An 18,816-nucleotide genomic window follows, 5' to 3' on the forward strand; every position below is an offset into this window, starting at 1 on the left:
CACTGGAGCTTTAAGGAAATGTCTGGCAAATGGCACATACGTCAAACATAATGACATTTTTATGCCATTTATTTTTCATCCAGATGAACTTTTAGACATTTTTTCTTCCACCCTCATTGAAATTTATCTTTCAAGTCACTCATTGAATTCTCTAGGTCACTCTCGGCGATTAAAGCCCCCTTTGCAACTAGCACTCATCTCTGGTCACTCTTGTGAAATAAGAAGAGATATATGTTCCCGGCAGACTTATTTCAGGTCATATTCAGGGGAGAGGAAAGACTTAAAAGGAATGTGCGCCCTGGGTGGTTACTCATTAACTCAGCCCCTCTCTGATAGCTTATCAATGGCTCCACACTCAGAGCCGAGCAGCACCCGCCCTACAGCCAAGTCTTGGTAAATATTTAATGGCAGTAAAGGTGTTTTACCTGTTATCACACAGACACGCCAGAGAACTTTTTTTTTCCGGAAAAAAAAAAAAAAAGCTTGATCTCTCCTCTCTCCTTGTGTACCTGTTACTAAAAGATCCCAACTGTCGCAGCTTTCCCCCTTTGGTTCCCATGTCTAGTCGGTGACATATGCCACGGTAGGGTAGCGACGCCGAGCCGCAATCTGTCCTTATGTCCTTTTGCATCTTCTACACAGGGAGGAAAGTGTAAAATAAATCCCAATTCAGAAATGGAAAAAATCAAAACGACCTCAAAGAAACAAAAAAGAAGAAAAGATTAAAGTTGGCTGTGGCCGCGGTTGATTGTAGAGCACCAACATAGTCTGTAGCACTGTAAAAAGATTATCAACCCATCAGTCCTTCTCACAATCTAAATGATCTTAAACATATCTACTAGGACCAATTTCAGAAGAAGTCAAATAACCAGAGTGTTTTTGGGGAGCAGGAGAAAAACAAATACCTAGAGGAACACCGAGAACATACAACTCCAACGTGAGGTCATCCTTGGTGGAATTCACACCCAAAACACCACCATGCAACCATACCCCATTTATCCCACTCAACCAAATGTAACATACGTGTTGTTACAGTTATATGAAAAAGTTTGGGCACCCCTATTAATCTTAAGCTTAATGTTTTGTAAAAATTGGTGTTTTTGCAACAGCTATTTCAGTTTGATATATGTAATAACTGTTGGACACAGTAATGTTTCTGCCTTGAAATGAGGTTTATTGTACTAACAGAAAATGTGCAATCTGCATTCAAACAAAATTTGACAGGTGCATAAGTATGGGCACCCTTATCATTTTCTTGTTTTAAATACTCCTACCTACTTTTTACTGACTTACTAAAGCACTTTTTTTGGTTTTGTAACCTCATTGAGCTTTGAACTTCATAGCCAGGTATATGCAATCATGAGAAAAGCTACTTAAAGTGGCCACTTGCAAGTTGTTCTCCTGTTTGAATCTCCTCTGAAGAGTGGCATCATGGGCTCCTCAGAACAACTGTCAAATGATCTGAAAACAAAGATTATTCAACATAGTTGTTCAGGGGAAGGATACAAAAAGCTGTCTCAGAGATTTAACCTGTCAGTTTCCACTGTGAGGAACATAGTAAGGAAATGGAAGAACACATGGACAGTTCTTGTTAAGGCCAGAAGTGGCAGGCCAAGAAAAACATCAGAAAGGCAGAGAAGAAGAATGGTGAGATCAGTCAAGGACAATCCTCAGACCACCTCCAGAGAGCTGCAGCATCAACTTGCTGCAGATGGTGTCACTGTGCATCGGTCAACTATACAACGCACTTTGCACAAGGAGAAGCTGTATGGGAGAGTGATGCGAAAGAAGCCGTTTCTGCAAGCACGCCACAAACAGAGTCGGCTGAGGTATGCAAAAGCACATTTGGAGAAGCCAATTTCTTTTTGGAAGAAGGTCCTGTGGACTGATGAAAAGAAGATTGAGTTGTTTGGTCATACAAAAAGGCGTTACGCATCGCGGCAAAAAAAACCACAGCATTCCAAGAAAAACACTTGCTACCCACAGTAAAATTTGGTGGAGGTTCCATCATGCTTTGGGGCTGTGTGGCCAATGCCAGCACCGGGAATCTTGTTAAAGTTGAGGGACGCATGGATTCCACTCAGTATCAGCAGATTCTTGACAATAATGTTCAAGAATCAGTGATAAAGTTGAAGTTACGCAGGGGATGGATCTTTCAGCAAGGCAATGATCCAAAACACCGCTCCAAATCTACTCAGGCATTCATGCAGAGGAACAATTACAATGTTCTGGAATGGCCATCCCAGTCCCCAGAGCTGAATATCATTGAACATCTGCGGGATCATTTGAAGAGGGCTATCCATGCTCGGCGACCATCAAACTTAACTGAACTGGAATTGTTTTGTAAAGAGGAATGATCAAAAATACCTTCATCCAGGATCCAGGAACTCATTAAAAGCTACAGGAAGCGACTAGAGGCTGTTATTTTTGCAAAAGGAGGATCTACTAAATATTAATGTCACTTTTCTGGTGAGGTGCCCATACTTATGCACCTGTCAAATTTTGTTTGAATGCAGATTGCACATTTTCTGTTAGTACAATAAACCTCATTTCAAGGCAGAAACATTACTGTGTCCAACAGTTATTACATATATCAAACTGAAATAGCTGTTGCAAAAACACCAATTTTTACAAAACATTAAGCTTAAGATTAATGGGGGTGCCAAAACTTTGTCATATAACTGTATATCTGTGGTGCTGTGTGATGGGGCCTCAAATTACAAATCTGCCTGTGAAATGGAGATTATAGAGGAGTGCGGTGGATCTTGGGCGCTGCCGCTGACAAATGATAATCCAGGCGGTAAGTATAAAAAACTTCAACGTGTTTTGGAGTAGAACCTACTTTCGGTACAATGACTGTATCAGTACAGGGACAATGATGACTGGTCTCATGACATTCGACCACTAAATGCTCCATTGACCACAATGATTGTATCTCTAGGAACTTAAGACCAAACGCTTCACTGACCAGCAGGTAGAAGAAAACTGAGTGTACCACCGACCGCTAGGGACAATAAGCTACATTTTTCATTAGCAAATGAACGATGTAATGAACCAATGAAATCTGGAACATTCATGATAGACTTCAAGGTTTAGAGGTTATATGGTCATTCTCAGGTTTGCAGCTGTAAACCAAGCACCATTAAAAACAAGGAGACAATATGTTTCATATCACTCGGGAGGCTCCCCGAGCTGCGCCTGCTACAAGACAGTTCATTTCATTGTGTTCCGGTTATGTTATAGCAGGAAGCAGGTGGAACTGTGACGCTTTCTCCACGTAGTGACATTCTGGCTGGAACCCGCTCTTACCAACTGATTACGAGCCTTCTCTTATCTCTACGCCTGGAAGTGAGCGGATTAACTCTTTATTTTCCGTCTGTGCAAACTGCACAATCCAAAGAATGTAATTTTACTGGATGAGTTGCACCTACAAAGTAAGGCCGGGTAAAGACCGGACAAGAAAAAAAAAACACACAGGGTATATTTGGGAGAGAAAAAAAAAAGCAATCTTCATAGAATAGCAGTATATCAAGGGTGCTTATTAAAAAATACATGAGTGGTGTAGATACTCAGGACCATGATACACAAAGAATAGAGACTCAATAGAGCCCCAATTCATTAGGGGTGTTTTTTGCAAGCCAGTCTTGACAAAGAACGGTGGAGTAAGGTGCGCTTCTTAATGAATTTGGCACATCTTTCATTTGCCGCGCACCATCGCAAGGACAGGTGCAAATTTTTGTCATACTTTATACCATTTTTGTGGTGTAAATTATGATACCCGTAAGGAGGCATGGTTGGAAAAATTGGGTCTTGCCAACTTTTCAAAAAGTTGGAGGAGCTGGCCAAGACTGGCATAAAAAAACAGCAAAATTTGACAAAGTATGCCAAAATTTTGGCAAAAACTGTTTGATGAAAGGGGCCCCTTAGTTCCAGTATGAAGTCCAAAAATTGATCACGCTATTCCATCACACAATCAGAAAGACCAAATCTAAGCTGGACATGGAAGAGAGACCTTATCGTCAAAAGCCTAAGCCTAGGCATGGGTACAAGAGGTGGGGAGGTAGCATCGGATGAGGCCACATAGTGAGACACCTGAACTACAACTGGCCTATGGTGGGGGGCTGTCTAATGAATTGCCTCTCTTGGCTTCAGTTTAACCGTTTGAGCCTCATGCCTCACCCTGGACTAGTGGACCCATATGTGAGCTTGATCTTCCCTCCTACAAAGAGGGGCAGTAAGGCTATCAAGTCAGTTTACACCTTTGAATTCTTGCAAATATTGACTGTTTACACCACGGATGGGGAAAGCAGATGGGGACAACTTGGGCTGGGTGCACCTGGTCACTGTCCCATATGGGAGATTAATGCAGAAAATGGACATCTGATGAGGGTGAAGACATCAACAAGGATATGATATGAGGGTGAGGACATCTACAAGAACATCTGTTGAGGGTGAGCTGGATTACTTTCCTCCTGTACAATATGGGAGCTGAAGGCTCTGTCTTTTTCTCCTCTCTACCTTTGTGTTTTGTATGGATACATAAAAGCTTCTGTACCTTTTCACAAAAACAATTGTATCAAATTATTACAATATAATATTAAACACTACAGAAAGACTAACTATGTAGAGGAAGTGGAACTGCACCTGGTGATAGATCTAAATCCACCAACAGGATAAACCAGAATGTCAGGTTCGAGTTATATAGAAAAAGAGATATAGACTTATTCACAGTGTTATGAGTAATAAAAAAGGACTATTGAGAAGTCCGTGCCCGATTCTTCCCATAGGTGCAGCTAGCTGAACTCTCCATGACCCGTCTGCCACATGCAGTGGTTTCTAATTTTGGAGGAATGCCCGTCCTCAGTGTTTTAAACACTATTCTTTTAGTTTACATTAAGGCCTGAGCAGACATCAGAGGCAGCACCATCAGTGGCCACTTGCCCCTCACCTCCTCCGAGCCATCACTGAATCGTACAAACCCAACTCCCAAATAAGTTGGGAAGTTGTGTCAAATGTAAAGAAAGCAAGAATGCAATGATCTGGGAGGTTCTCACAGCCATATTTTATTGGGATTCTTTACCAATTTTTGGTTCTTTTTTTACCTCCGGTAACTATGAAGCCAGTAGAGCGCGAGGTGACCACAGCGGCCATTGATTGACTGCAGCAGTCACGTGCCGTAAGCAAAGTCCTGGGCACCAGCAGAGCATCAGACCCGTAGTCAGAATTTTATTATGTTTTACGTGTACTCTTGCTTGTTTTTCTTTTTTTTATAAACAGGACAATTTCTTTAATCCCTATAGACAAAAATAATGACCCCCCCAATATATTTTCATATCATTCCAAAATACAGAATTTGGCACTTCAGAGCTGTACAGATTCTACCGTTTTACCAATTTGGAGACCACTTTTTTTTAGCAAGACTATTACACCCACCATAGGTAATCATCTGAAGTGCAAGTCACATGTGAAATGATGAAATTGCAAACCCCTTTAAGTTCTTACTCAGAACATCCCAAACCTTCTGTCACTGAATAATGCAAACCCTAAAAAGCTGTAACCATTCTGCACAATTAGTAAAAGTACAATAGCTCCAGATCTGAACAATCCAACAAAAATGACAAGAATGCGATGACCTATTCTTATGAGAGCACGTAAATGTGAGAGTGCAATGATCGGGACATGGTGGGTGGACAGTTTATTATGATGGAGCTTTGTTTGCTATATGACACATGACAGGCACATGAGGACGACAAGAACATTACATTCTGATGCTGAAGAACCTGGTGACATCCCATGTAGACCTAACACCAGGGGTGGACATATCATGGTTCAACCAGGGCAGCCTCATAGGGACACAAGAGGTAAGGGGCCACTACCTCCAAAAAAGGTGGAATTGTTCATAAATATGACCTATGGGACTGCAAAGGGCCCCCATATTGTTGCTCTTCTGTCTGTGTGTCACGCACAGTGTGGGAAAGACTAAGTGCAACACGAAGGGATGAGGGGAAGGAAGCCCAGACACTAGGGAAAGGGGGAGTGGGGACCTCCTAGGCTGATCTGATATCACCCTGTCTCCTCTACCGTTCCTATATTGGTTCCACACCAATCACCGAGCAGGAAACCTAAGCCCTGTATATCCCTAGAGCTAGGCCCTTGATAAGGAGGGGGTGAGCACTGGTCAGTCCCCACTATAAACTAAAGACAACAAGGGAGACAAACAAAGGGAGGAAAACTTAGCTTGAGCAGACACCAGAGAGATAACACCAAAAGTCCTTCAAGGGCACCAGAGCGAAAGCTAGCCGACTCCTAAAGCTCCAAGCCTTCACAAGGGAAAATAAGAATATCACGGGCGACTCCCTGAAGCAGACAGAGTTTATAAACACCCAGACCAGGGTGTGTCAATCAGGGCAGGAGGGAGGTTGCCGCTGGGTCCAAAAGTGAGAAGGATTAATAAGGCGTCTGCAATGCCAAACACAGTGACCTTCGGCAGCCAGATGCAGAGCGACTGTCTGTTACATCTGAAACACCTGTGACACTGTGTCTGCTCCTGTCTATCACTATCATTCATAACCCAGGAGACAGCAGAAGACTGCAATATCTCTGACCATACACATTAGATTGTCATTCAGATGAATGCTAACGATTCCTCCAGACTCCATGGGGAAAGGGGAATAAACCTATATCTGACTCCTCTGCAGTGCCTTATCTTTTACAGAAATTCGGCATGATCTCCGGACATCTGCCACCGCGGACCAGAACCTGATCAACTGATCCGGACGAAATTGGATCTAATAATCTAATATGCGTATGAGTTGCTTTACGTCAGAATCATCTTGGCCACAGCTATCCACTATACATAACTGAATGGAGTCCGCTATTTCTATACCTGTAATATATGTGTAGGGTCTGGATCTCTTCTTCCAGCTTTTTATAGTCCTCAATCAATCTGTCCTGATTATGTTGAAGAAAAATCCCTGGCGCCTGCAAGATAAGAAGGAGACCATAATGTCAGTAAGCTGTCTGAAAGCTTTGACAGATAAAGTGGCATTGTCACCAGCTTTCACAATATACATTGCATGTGTTAGTAAATAGATCTCTTAGACCTGATGAGGCTGATGTATTGACTTTGAAAATCCATGTCAGAATGACTGTTTAAGCCTGATATTAAAATGAGTTTTTAATGTCCAGCTAAAGAGTGGGAGAGCAGATGAATCCAAGTGTATTCAATATCTGTCCAACCACCCAGCCTGCCAGCTGCAGCTTGTACTGAGCAGTGTGAGATTTCATCAACAGCAGGGAGGAGGGACACTGAGGACCTGGCAATCAGGCTAGGTGGGCAGATATTGAGTAGAAACTTTCAAAAATGATTATATAGCCATGGATTGTCAGTGAATAGAGCAACCTCATCAGGTCTAAGATATCTATTTAGCAATCGGCAATATGATAGTTTTTCAAAGTAAGTACACCAGCCTCATCAAGTCTAAAGCCACCCATAACACTTAAGATATCTGGGGGTTTATCTCTTGGCATCCCAGCCTACAAAGCAGTCCCTTCAAACGTCTAATGAAGATGCTGAAAGTCAGACCCAACCAATTACTTACTTATCCTAAGGGGCCCCATGTCGGTCTGCTGAAAGATGCCTCAGCCGATCATTCAGCTGGCGTCTCTCTCTCTCCCGACTCCTCCATATACAGGAGAGCTCCGTGTTTGGCACAGTGTGTTCTCTATGAGAGATGCTACCATACTACTCTGGGGGGAACTTATCTCTTACAGAAGCCCTCCTCCTCCTCTTCCTCCCATCAAAGTTTTCATCCTCTTAATATATTGCAGTCATCATATTATACGGCACTGTGTACCTACAATTGCTCATTTTTCCTTTCTACCCAGTTAATTCTTCTCTTTCTTAATTTCTGCTCGCTGTAGAAACAGGAAGTCTTTTCCTTGCATGAGTCATCCCTCTCTTCACCTGCTGACCCAGCTGCTCCCTCCTCCCCCTGCCAGGGACTTTTGCAGTGATGACTCATGCAGGGGAAAGACTTCCTGTTTCTACATAGAGCTTAGAAGGATTCAGCTAGTTGGTTTTTAATCACGTGATGTCACAGACTTAATGGAAAAGAGAAGAATTATCTGGGTAGAATGGCAAAATGAGCAATTGTAAGTACACAGTGCTGCATAATATGACTGCAATATATTAAGAGGATAGCAATTTTGATGGGAGTGCGTCTTTAAAGTGCAAAAGGATCGCAATCCGAAATTGAACATGCCAGATCCTTCTGTTCCTTGACAACATTTATCAGGGGGCCCCCATACACATTAGACAGTCGGTCAACCCATCAATATTGGTCGATGTTACTCTAATGTATATGGGGCATTAAGAAATCTTTTTAAGAATGTATACAACTTGTGTTGTGGAACCTTACAACAGATCCACTTTAAAATGAAACCTGTCTTCTTAGCTTGTAGATTTATTTTTACAAATAAATGTGCCAGTCCCAGTTATGACCATTTTAAGGAACAAAACCCTCATCACTGTAGATGACCACAACTGATGACTGCTGGCAACTATATACAGTGGCATGTAAAAGTTTGGTCACCCCTGGTCAAAATTACTGCTATTGTGAACAGTTAAGCAAGTTGAAGATGAAATGATCTCTAAAAGGCCTAAAGTTAAATATGACAGATTTCCTTAGTATTTTAGGCAAAAAAAAAATATTGTTATTTTTTACATTTCAAAAATTACAAAATAAGAAAAATGGGCCAATACAAAAGTTTGGACACCCTTGGAGATTTGTGCGCTCAGATAACTTTGACCAAGGTTTCAGACCTTATTAGGGTTATGGCTTGTTCAGTATCATCGTTAGGAAAGGCCAGGTGATGCAAATTTCCCAGCTTTATAAGCCTCCTCTAACCTTGTGCCAAAAACCAGCAGCCATGGGTTCTTCTAAGCAGCTGCCTAGCACTCTGAAAATGAAAATGGTGGAGGCCCACAAAGCAGGAGAAGGCTATAAGAAGTTAGCAAAGTGTTTTCAAGTTGCCCTTTCCTCAGTTCGAAATGTAATTAAGAAATGGCAGTTAAGAGGAACAGTGGAGGTGAAGATAAGGTCTGGAAGACCAAGCGAAATTTCAGTGACAGCTGATCATAGAATTGCTAGAAAGGCAAATCAGAACCCCCGCCTGACTGAAAAAGACCTTCAGAAAGATTTAGTAGACTCTGGAGTTCTGGTACATTGCTCTTCTGTTCACAGACACCTGCACAAATATGGCCTTCATGGAAGAGTCATCCGAAGAAAACCTCTCTTGCGTCCTCACCATAAAATTCAGCATCAGAAGTATGCAAAAGAACATCTAAACCAGCCTGATGCATTTTGGAAACAAGTCCTGTGGACTGATGAGGTTAAAATAGAACTCTTTGGCCACAATGATCAAAGAAAATAAAGATCAATCATGCTTTGGGGCTATTTTGCAGCCAATGGCCCAGGTAACATTTGACGGATAGAGGGAAGAATGGATTCAATGAAATTTCAACAAATTATTGATGCAAACATAAATCCATCTGTAAAAAAGCAGAAGCTTAAAAGAGAATGGCTTCTACAAATGGATAATGATCCTAAACACACATCAAAATCCACAATAGACTACCTCAAAAGGCGTAAGCTGAATGTTTTACAATGTCCTCACAGTCCCCTGATCTGAACATCATTGAAAATCTGTGGCTAGACCTCAAGATAGCAGTGCATGCAAGACTACCCAGGAATCTCACAGAACTGGAAGAATTCTCCAAGAATGAATGGAAGAAAATCCCTCAAACAGGAATTGAAAGACTCTTGTCTGGCTACAAAAAGCATTTACAAGCTGTGATACTTGCAAAAGGGGGTGCTAAACATACAGGGTGCCCATACTTTTGCATCGGCCCATATTCCTTTTTGTAATTTTTAAAATATAAAAAATGACAATATATCTGCCTAAAATACAAAGGAAATGTGTCATCTTTAACTTTAGGCCATTTAGAGATCATTTCATCTGCAACTTGCTTAACTGTTCACAATAACAGTAATTTTGACCAGGGGTGACCAAACTTTTACATGCCACGGTAACTTTTGCATTGTGCCGTTCCTGTGTAGTTCTTCCTGGAAATGAATGACTGAATTTGGAACAGGCCATTCCCATTCCTTTTGTTAATAGAGTGCGTTCCGAAACTGTCAGGACTGATTAGAAAGTGTCAAATTTGACAAGAATAGTAAAAATTGTCAATTAATTCCATGCATTTCCAAGAGGAATAACAGAGGAACAGCCCATGTAGTATTCTAAGACGAGATGCTTCAGAAGTGTTACTTTTATAAAGAATGTTTGTTATACAGTATATAGGAGTATGGGAAATAGAAAATATTTATGCAAACAGTAATACAAAATGGAAATGGTCAGAAAAGTACAGTATGTGGCATAATGGAAATCCTGCATAAGTCATCAGTGCTGGGCGCCTTAAAGCGAGAGTGAAGGAAACATAGGTTATTTTAGGATTATCAATAGCACCTCCTCGTTTTTGAATGAACTTCCAAACTTGTTGGAATAGGGGGTAAAGTGTCAGCCGGTTTCATTTGGAGCCTGTGTCAATTCTGCAGTAATGTTCTAGGTGGCGGCAATTATTTCTCCTCACAGTTTGTACTTTAGAACTATTTCCATAAGTAACAGTCCAAACGATAGCCGGCACTCACATCTACTTAAAAAAAAATTACTTTATTGATCCAGCACTATAAAAGTTACAAAAAATGGTTTAACACAACAGCACAAAAATTAAAAAGGCAGAAAAGAAATATCCGCTGTGCTCCCAAGCAACATGTTTCAGACCTGCATGGTCCTTTGTCAAGGCTCAAGAGGTTTGACAAAGGACCATGCAGGTCTGAAACATGTTGCCTGGGAGCGCAGCAGATATTTCTTTTCTGCCTTTTTTTTTTTACATTTTAGTGCTGTTTTGTTCAACCATTTTTGTGCCTTTTATACTGCTGGATAAATAAAGCAATTTTTTTTAAAGAAGATGTGAGTGCCGGCTATCTTTTGGACTGTTTCGGTTACCGAGTATTCTGCCGTGCACCTGGACAGGTGAGCTGATTGCTCCTTTTTCACATTTTCTATTTCTATAAGTAAACACTTCTAGGCGCTAACGACAAAATGTTGTCTTTCCCCAAACTGTTTGGTTTGTTTTTCTGAGGTTTGGTGAATTGTAAATTGCGTAATGAATAGCACCGTAACCACTGCGCCCAGCACACAGATTCTTATATACTGTTAACATATTCAAAGTTTTTAACTGATCCAATGCATCAAATAAAAAAAAAATACAAAGTCACTTTGCAAATAATCTTAATTAGAAATATCCTTCTATGTTGTGTCTACAGCTCCTATGCAGACTTATGTGTCTCCATGGTCACAGACTTAAAGGGAACCTGTTACCATGAAACTGTAGTCTAATCTGCAGGCAGCATATTATAGAGCAGGGGGAGCTTAGCGGATGGATATATAGTTTTGTGAGAAAAGTGTCAGCATAACCTGTGTTTTAACCATTTAATACTCTGCACTTTTGGGATTATTGGTCCAGTGGGCGGTCTTATCAGTGGTCCTATCAGTAGTCTGGTGGGCGGTCCTATTGGTGGTCTGGTCGGCAATCCCATCAGTGGTCTGGTGGACGGTCCTATTAGTGATTGACCGCTTTCTTTATATAAGTGTGCATACACAGGTAGCCATCAATCACTGATAGTACCACCCACCGAACTGAAAATCCCCCAAAAAAGCAGGGTTTAGATTGAGAACACAGGTTATACGGAATCTTTTCTCACAAAACTATATATCAATCTGATTCACTCTCCCTGCTCTATAACATGCTGCCTGCAGATTAGACTGTATTTTCCTGGTGACAGATTCCCTTTAAGCCCCCATACACATTAGATTTATGTAGCACCACCCCATGAAAGGTAATCTGAATCTAGGCACTGTTTTTCTACATGATTTTTTGCGTCAGCCAGAATATACGAGGGCATCATTGATAACCTGTTTCTTTCCTGGATTACAGGTTAGAGGGGGCCTGAAACCAAATTTAGAGGATGAGCATTATACAGAGGATCAAAGGACACTATAGAGAGCCCCTGCACTACATGGTGCACAGGATCACTTTTGCATTGTGAGTATGGAGCAGAATTTTCTTAATTAAAACTCTGCTTTCATTTCTCGTTATTCCTTCTGGTAGAGTATAAATTGAGCATTACTTTGTTCTCTTGTCAATGTTCAATAAGTAAATGGGTTCTCCCCTATCAGCCATCGGTGTACTTTTGTTAAAAATAAAAGCAGTCGGCACTCGCCTTCCCAGGGTCCAGCACTGTGTCTCTGCCGCTGGTCAACAGTGCTGCAGCCAATCACTGGGCTCAGCGCTAGACGGCATGACCTGCTGCTCTGGTGATTGGCTGCACTGCTGTTGACGGAAACAATCACCAGAGCAGCGGGACATGCCATCTAGCGCTGAGACAGTGATTGGCTGCAGCGGTTGAAGGAAATAATCAGCAGAGCAGCGGTGGAGACACAGCACTGGACACGGAGAAGGTGAGCATCAGCTGTTTATACTATTTTTAACGCAGGCATTTTGATGAAAAGGGGAAAACAGACAGTACTCCGGTCCCATACATTGAGGGCACAGCTACAGAATATGCCATAAACGTCTGGAAGATGCAGGTCTCATCTCTTGGACCCGCACTGGTCTCAGGAATAGATCTCTGTCCTGCTTCGCTGTGAATGACGAGGTGGTTGCAGACACGCAGCTTTCTCCATTCATAGGAGTTCCGAAAAAAGCAAAGTAATATTGTTACAAATATTTTGTAGAATGTGGTTTAGTTTTACGCAATGGGTTAGAAGTGCAAAATGAAGAATTCAGTAAATCAAAGTCTTAAAAACTGCGAGTTCGAGAGTCTGAATGAGTCTGTGACCTACTGCCTGTGTAAACCGAGCAGAAAGCTATGAGAAAATGTGTCTTTTGATATTTTTATACTCTGACATTCTGTATAGGACTCGCACACTTGCCGCTTGCACTGGATTTTTCTGCCAAGTTAGCAGACTGTTTGAAAGAAAGAAAATCACATCCTGTTAAGCCCAAACAGCAAACACTCTCCATATGTCAAAATGAAGATCTCCAACTGGGACAAAAGCCAAGCGAGTCCCCCCTCCTCCCCAACCTTTATGGTTTATAGTGCAGTCTACTAGTAGGATGCCTTACGCCTCCGTCCCAGACACCTGCTGGCTCATAGCTCCCTGCCAATAAAATAATAAAATGCATACACCTAACAGAACTGTGGAATGATGCAACTGCTGTTAAGAGGGAAGGGTTGGGTTACCTGCGAAACTTACAAAGCGGGGAAGGTACTGTGTGTTCATGAGTCTCTGCCAACTGAAACGGTACTGAAGTAAAGGGTAATTATCAGGATTTGGCTTAGTGAAGGTTTACTCCTTAAAGGTCTTGGAAATCTCCATACAACTCCCTAGACCGGGAATACTCTTAAAGAGAATTTTTCACCAGAAATAAACACTTTCATTGAGGGCATCTATTAAATACTCCAACTAATTAGATTGGGAAATTGTACCCACTAGAATGTCTGATTAGCACCACATGGATTGGTGAATTCCAAGGAACAATGAGTTATATACAATATGACATTTCTGTCTACATTGTTAATGCATTAGAAAAGTAAGATGGGAGTTTCATGTTTTGGATTTTTACTTTTTGCAACATATACAGAGAGGTGTGGGACAAGAGAATGTAGGCTCCCATGTAGGGTTGAGCAAAAAGGTTCATGCTTCTCTTGTCCGGTGTTCAGTCTGCTCCTCCATGGCAGCCGGACCAAGGCAGTCTTCACTTCTGTGGCTGGAATCCTGGGCACCACTTGCACTTACTGGTCCACAAGAAGTCATGATATACGTTCCATTGTCTACTAAGCGCAAGAGGTGCCAAGGATGCTAGGCTGAGGGGGACGGCCACAGGAGTGAAGACTGCCCTAGTTTGGCTACCTCGAAGGACCTCACTGGATCCTTGACCAGGCCAGCACAAACATTTGTTGCTCATTTCTATTCCCATGTTAAAAATAAATGTAAACACCTAACATATGACGCCATCCGTTGGCTACAGTTTCCCATTTTAAACAGACTGTGTGACATAAATATTTTTACTCGAGTGCCTGATGTACAAAGCCTATGTATACCATCCACTGGTCATTCGGTCACCCACAGGCTCCCATGTGTAAAAAATGAGCAGAATACATTTTTTACAGGATTTCACAACCTATACATATCAGATCCATCAGTTACCCATCACCCACAGGTTCCCATGTTTTAAAAAAACAACTCCATGTTGAGAGTACAGTAACCAGCATCTGGCTCAAGTCTGTAACTATTGTTCATGTAACTGTACCAACAAAGCAGCCCGCCACTGATATACGGCACATTTATTATTATTATTATTATTATTTAGGAAAAAGTTTCAGAACACATACTATAAAGAGTCATACTTAGCTTGAAAAGATTTCTGACAGGTAAAACCCACGTGTAAGTTGGTGTGACGCATGCTACTACTTTCAAAAGAGGTAATTTTCCTACCCAATCACACATACATTTATTCCCATAACTTTGATTTTCAAAGGCATTGCCAATATACCCTGCTAAGGCATGCCAAGGCAATAGATATATATCTGCTAGCTAAGGGCCAGATCTTATTTTGACAGCAATCACAGGTGTAACACTATTTCCGGTGCCCCTGCATGGTTCCCCTTCCCCCTCCATGCAGGGATGCTGGCATACTCACCGCCCCAGCTATGCGGTGTTGTCCATGTGTGGTGTGCGCATTTCTTCCAGGCAGCGCGCCTAGTGCGCGCACGCGTCCCTGCTCTTAAAGGGGCAGCGCTCACCTAGTTAAATGCTCCCAGCCAATTGCTGGAAGGCATTTAGTATAAGAGTACACCTGCAAGATGACTCCCATAAAAGTCACCCTCCCCAATAGGGAGAGGCCAAGCAACAAAGTATCATTAAGTAGTGTGTAGTCTACTAGTGAGTTGTGAGGTCCCCTGGTCCTGGTGTGGCTGGTGTCCTGAACCCGACGTCCCTGGTCCTTGTGCGGCCAATGCTGAACCCAAAGTCACTGGTTCTTGTACGGCCATTCCTGAACCCAAAACCGCTCTGGCCGTACCCAGTTGCAGTATCCGAGACCAGTGTGCCTATTTGGATGTATCCGGACTGTCCTATCAGTCTCAGAATCAGCCCTGTCTGAGTCTGTGTCAGTAACCATTCTGCAGAGAATCCAGAACCTATTAGTCTGAACGGAGCCCTAGTCCTATCCATGTCTGCGTATCTGGGGTCAGCAGCTGCAGTACCGGGGACTGCCTAGGAGTGGTACCTGAATAAAACTAGGAGGAAAAAGAGCGCAATAGGGTTTTATCCAAGGGAGATAAAGGTGTTTAAGGTTATACTAACCTGATTTAGTTGTGTATACACAACATTTCAATCACTTATAAATCCAGGTGCTGCAGGTCCAACGGGTCATCAGGCTGGGAAAACACAGATAGGAAGAATTTGCGTTTAATCTGCGCTGCTGGTATCCCATATAATAAATCCAACTCCAGACTGAAAGTACAAGCGATTTTTCTTTATTTAGTCAACGCGTTTCAAAGTACTACAGGCTTCTTCATCAGGACAAGAAAAGCATAGCTCACACCACAGTGCAGTCAACAGTCCCAGTGCAGTGCATAGCTCACACCCCAGTCAACTGCACTGTGGTGTAAGCTATGCTTTTCTTGTTCTGCTGAAGAAGTCTGTAGTACTTCAAAATGGTTGACTAAATAAAGAAAAACTGCATGTACTTTTGGTCTGGAGTTGGATTTATTATATGGAATACCAGCTGCGCAGATTATCTGGAAATTCTTCTTATCTAGGAGTGGTACTTGGTGGCTACCTGCACCTCCACCATCAGGAGCTCCAGTGAAAACCAGGTAGTCACTTAGCTACGCCCCTCCTAGGTAAGCCCGGCCCCGTGCCACAGTGGTTCCACGAACCATGTGCACCACCTGCGTGCGTACCAATGGGAATCTACAACTGAGCATTTATTCAGCATTTTACATGATATCAGATAATTATGAAGGTTAAAAGTAACAATACATCCTACAAGAAGACAGGGCCCCAATTCATTATTGCATTTGCTTTTATTTTTGTGTTTGTCATTTATACCTTATTATTCTTTTATAATGCGCCATTTGATATGTGTTAGTCTGTTGTAGTTTTGTTCATGTTCAGTATTGTGGGATGGTTTTGGGTTTCCTAATATTTTTGGCCGATTCAGTAATCATGACTTTTTAAAACGTTGCAAAAATTTTGTACTCCATTCCACCCCCTCCCAGAGTAATTTCATGTACGTCTGAAATTTAGGCAAAAATTTTGCATCATTTTAGCGGGACATGTGATTTTTTTCCTCTAAACAGTTGCAAAAGGCTCAAGACAAAAATATATATTTTTTAAATTTTGTGCAAAATTCTTAAACAATGTGCGCCATTTTTGAAGAATTTGGCGCATAAAGTCCTTTTAGCTATCTAATCGCTTTGACATGGGCATGTTTCGACCACTAAATCCTCATCGGCACAATGCCATGCCGGGTGGTTTAGTAACCCTAAACCTAGTCTCAGGTTCCTTTTAATGAGAAGATTACACAGTAACCCAGATAACTTGAAAAGGGATCACAAACTTTGGACAACAATTGCTTCTAATGTGTATCTGCTCTCATTTTTTTAATTAATGTCAAGTTACACTTAGCTTTTATCTGTTTGCTTTGCCTACTTTGTGCACACACAGATGTAAGTGGGACAATCAGCCTTATCTATTGTTTGTGATGTGTAATAACATTTCGTTATTACTTGTATTATTAGAAAATAAAGTTATGGTTGTGTTTTCCCAAACAGATTCCAACAATTTCACACTAGAAGCTTTGCCTGTGTGATCCTTCAGTAGACTGGTTACCTAGACATAATCAACAAGCAGCTGATCACTGATCAATTTTTTATTATTATTATTATTATTATTATTATTTTACTTGCTTATATAGCGTTATCATATTCCGCACCACTTTCCGGACATCATCATCTCTGTCCCCATTGGAGCTCACAACCTAAATTCCCTATCAGTATGTCTTTGGAGTGTGATTCGGAAAACCCGGAGGAAACCCACACAACACGGGGAGAACATACAAACTCCTTACAGAACCAGCGTGATGCCCGAATATATCTCCATGTTGTGCTTCAAGTGTACAGTGGTTCCTAATGTTAGTGAGAAGAGAGAATCCGAGCATACTTGATGCTGCGTCCAAAGCGCTGAACGCAGGTGAATCCGCATGTGTTCATTGACGCAAGTGCGCTGCGTCCAATCCGAAGCGATTACTGATCGTGTGCACATACCCTAAGGTACTGATCTATGAATTAGATTGTCTTTAGGCCCCATACACATTAGATTAATGTCAGCTGATTTCGGTGGCAACCATCTAACGCCCCCACCTTCATACACAATAGATAGCTGTTGGCCGATCAATAATAATGATCCGTTGGTACCTCTTACAAGTCTATTGTAACTAGCAGAACACTGGATAGTGCAAATTGATGACATGGGTGAATCTTCTGTATAATCCAACATTTCCTAATCTTGTCCTTAAAGACCCTGAACAGGTCATGTCTTGAGAAATTTCTTAAAGTCATTGTCTTAATCCATACAACCCCATTAATATGACAGCTGCAATGGGCTTCAGCTGATTGCGGCGGGGTTAGGATCTCGGAACACTAGCAAACTTGATGATTTTTGCCAAAGATGTACAGCCTATGCATATCACCTGCAGTCAAACAATACAGAAGAGTAGGACACCATTTTTTTTATTTTTTTTTTATTAGTTTTACTAAATTAATGATTACGATGTGGAAAATTTCAAGACCTAACCTTGTAGGGGTTCCAAAATGCAGACATTTTGTATTAGAATCTGTTCATTCCCAATTCTTAAATATTAGTCAAAATTAGGACTAATATTTTGAAAAATGTAAAACGTATAAAACATTTTCCAAATACCAGTTCTTGCTGTGATATATATGTGGGCAGTATGTATATAGCGTGGAATATCTTAGAATAATTTTCTATTTGTGTGAGGATCACGATCCACCGGCCAGCAGGAACCGCGCTCTGAATTTTCCCCTCGCTCTCCTGAACAAGAAGCCAGTGTTGTGACGGTGAGTAACTCCCAGGCATGAGTCACCCAGTGTCAACCACTGCTGAGCTTCTGCTCCGAGGCTGAGCCCTACAACGCCGATACGTTAGGGAATGTGAAATGTCTTTGACTTCCTCGTTGGAAATTGACGTAAATGTGTTCAGCGGAATGAAATAAAAGCTGTTTTCATCTGGTGTGGAGTGAGACATGGTCGCTTTCAACGCTGGGAATAAATGACATCAGCCAGATTACATTATAGCCATTCAATGCACAAGGAATTTGCAAAGGATCATTTATTACGCTAAAAAGTGATGTTCCTAGTTTATTATGAAATATGCAATTTATCTAAAGCAATGCCGAAAATTGATATTTTCATATAACGTATTTTTTTTAAAATTATTTTAAATATATTAAAATATTTAAACATTTATCAATTACCAATATTTTATTAACAACCAGATTTAAATGTAGATTTGTGCTTAGTGAGCTTCATTTTTTTTTTTTTTTTTAATTTATAAGGGCCCAAAATGTGTATAATATGCCTGATGTATTCATATTCTGCT

The 18,816-nt window shown here is 41.4% G+C and overlaps 1 protein-coding gene across 3 annotated transcripts in view; it reads right to left on the reverse strand.

Annotated features, from left to right (window-relative positions):
• MIPOL1 (mirror-image polydactyly 1) overlaps positions 1–18,816 on the reverse strand; it is a 381,387-nt gene that overhangs the window by 53,434 nt on the left and 309,137 nt on the right. For all 3 annotated transcript variants that reach the window (XM_073638937.1, XM_073638940.1, XM_073638936.1), the window contains one exon: positions 6,887–6,981. In XM_073638937.1, coding sequence (XP_073495038.1) covers positions 6,887–6,981 — 95 coding nt within the window. The remainder of the gene's footprint in view (positions 1–6,886; positions 6,982–18,816) is intronic.

The sequence above is a fragment of the Phyllobates terribilis genome, unplaced genomic scaffold, assembly GCF_046119375.1.
Source record: "Phyllobates terribilis strain yellow unplaced genomic scaffold, ASM4611937v1 Scaffold_7__3_contigs__length_470593459, whole genome shotgun sequence".
In the NCBI taxonomy this organism is placed as follows: Eukaryota; Metazoa; Chordata; class Amphibia; order Anura; family Dendrobatidae; genus Phyllobates; species Phyllobates terribilis.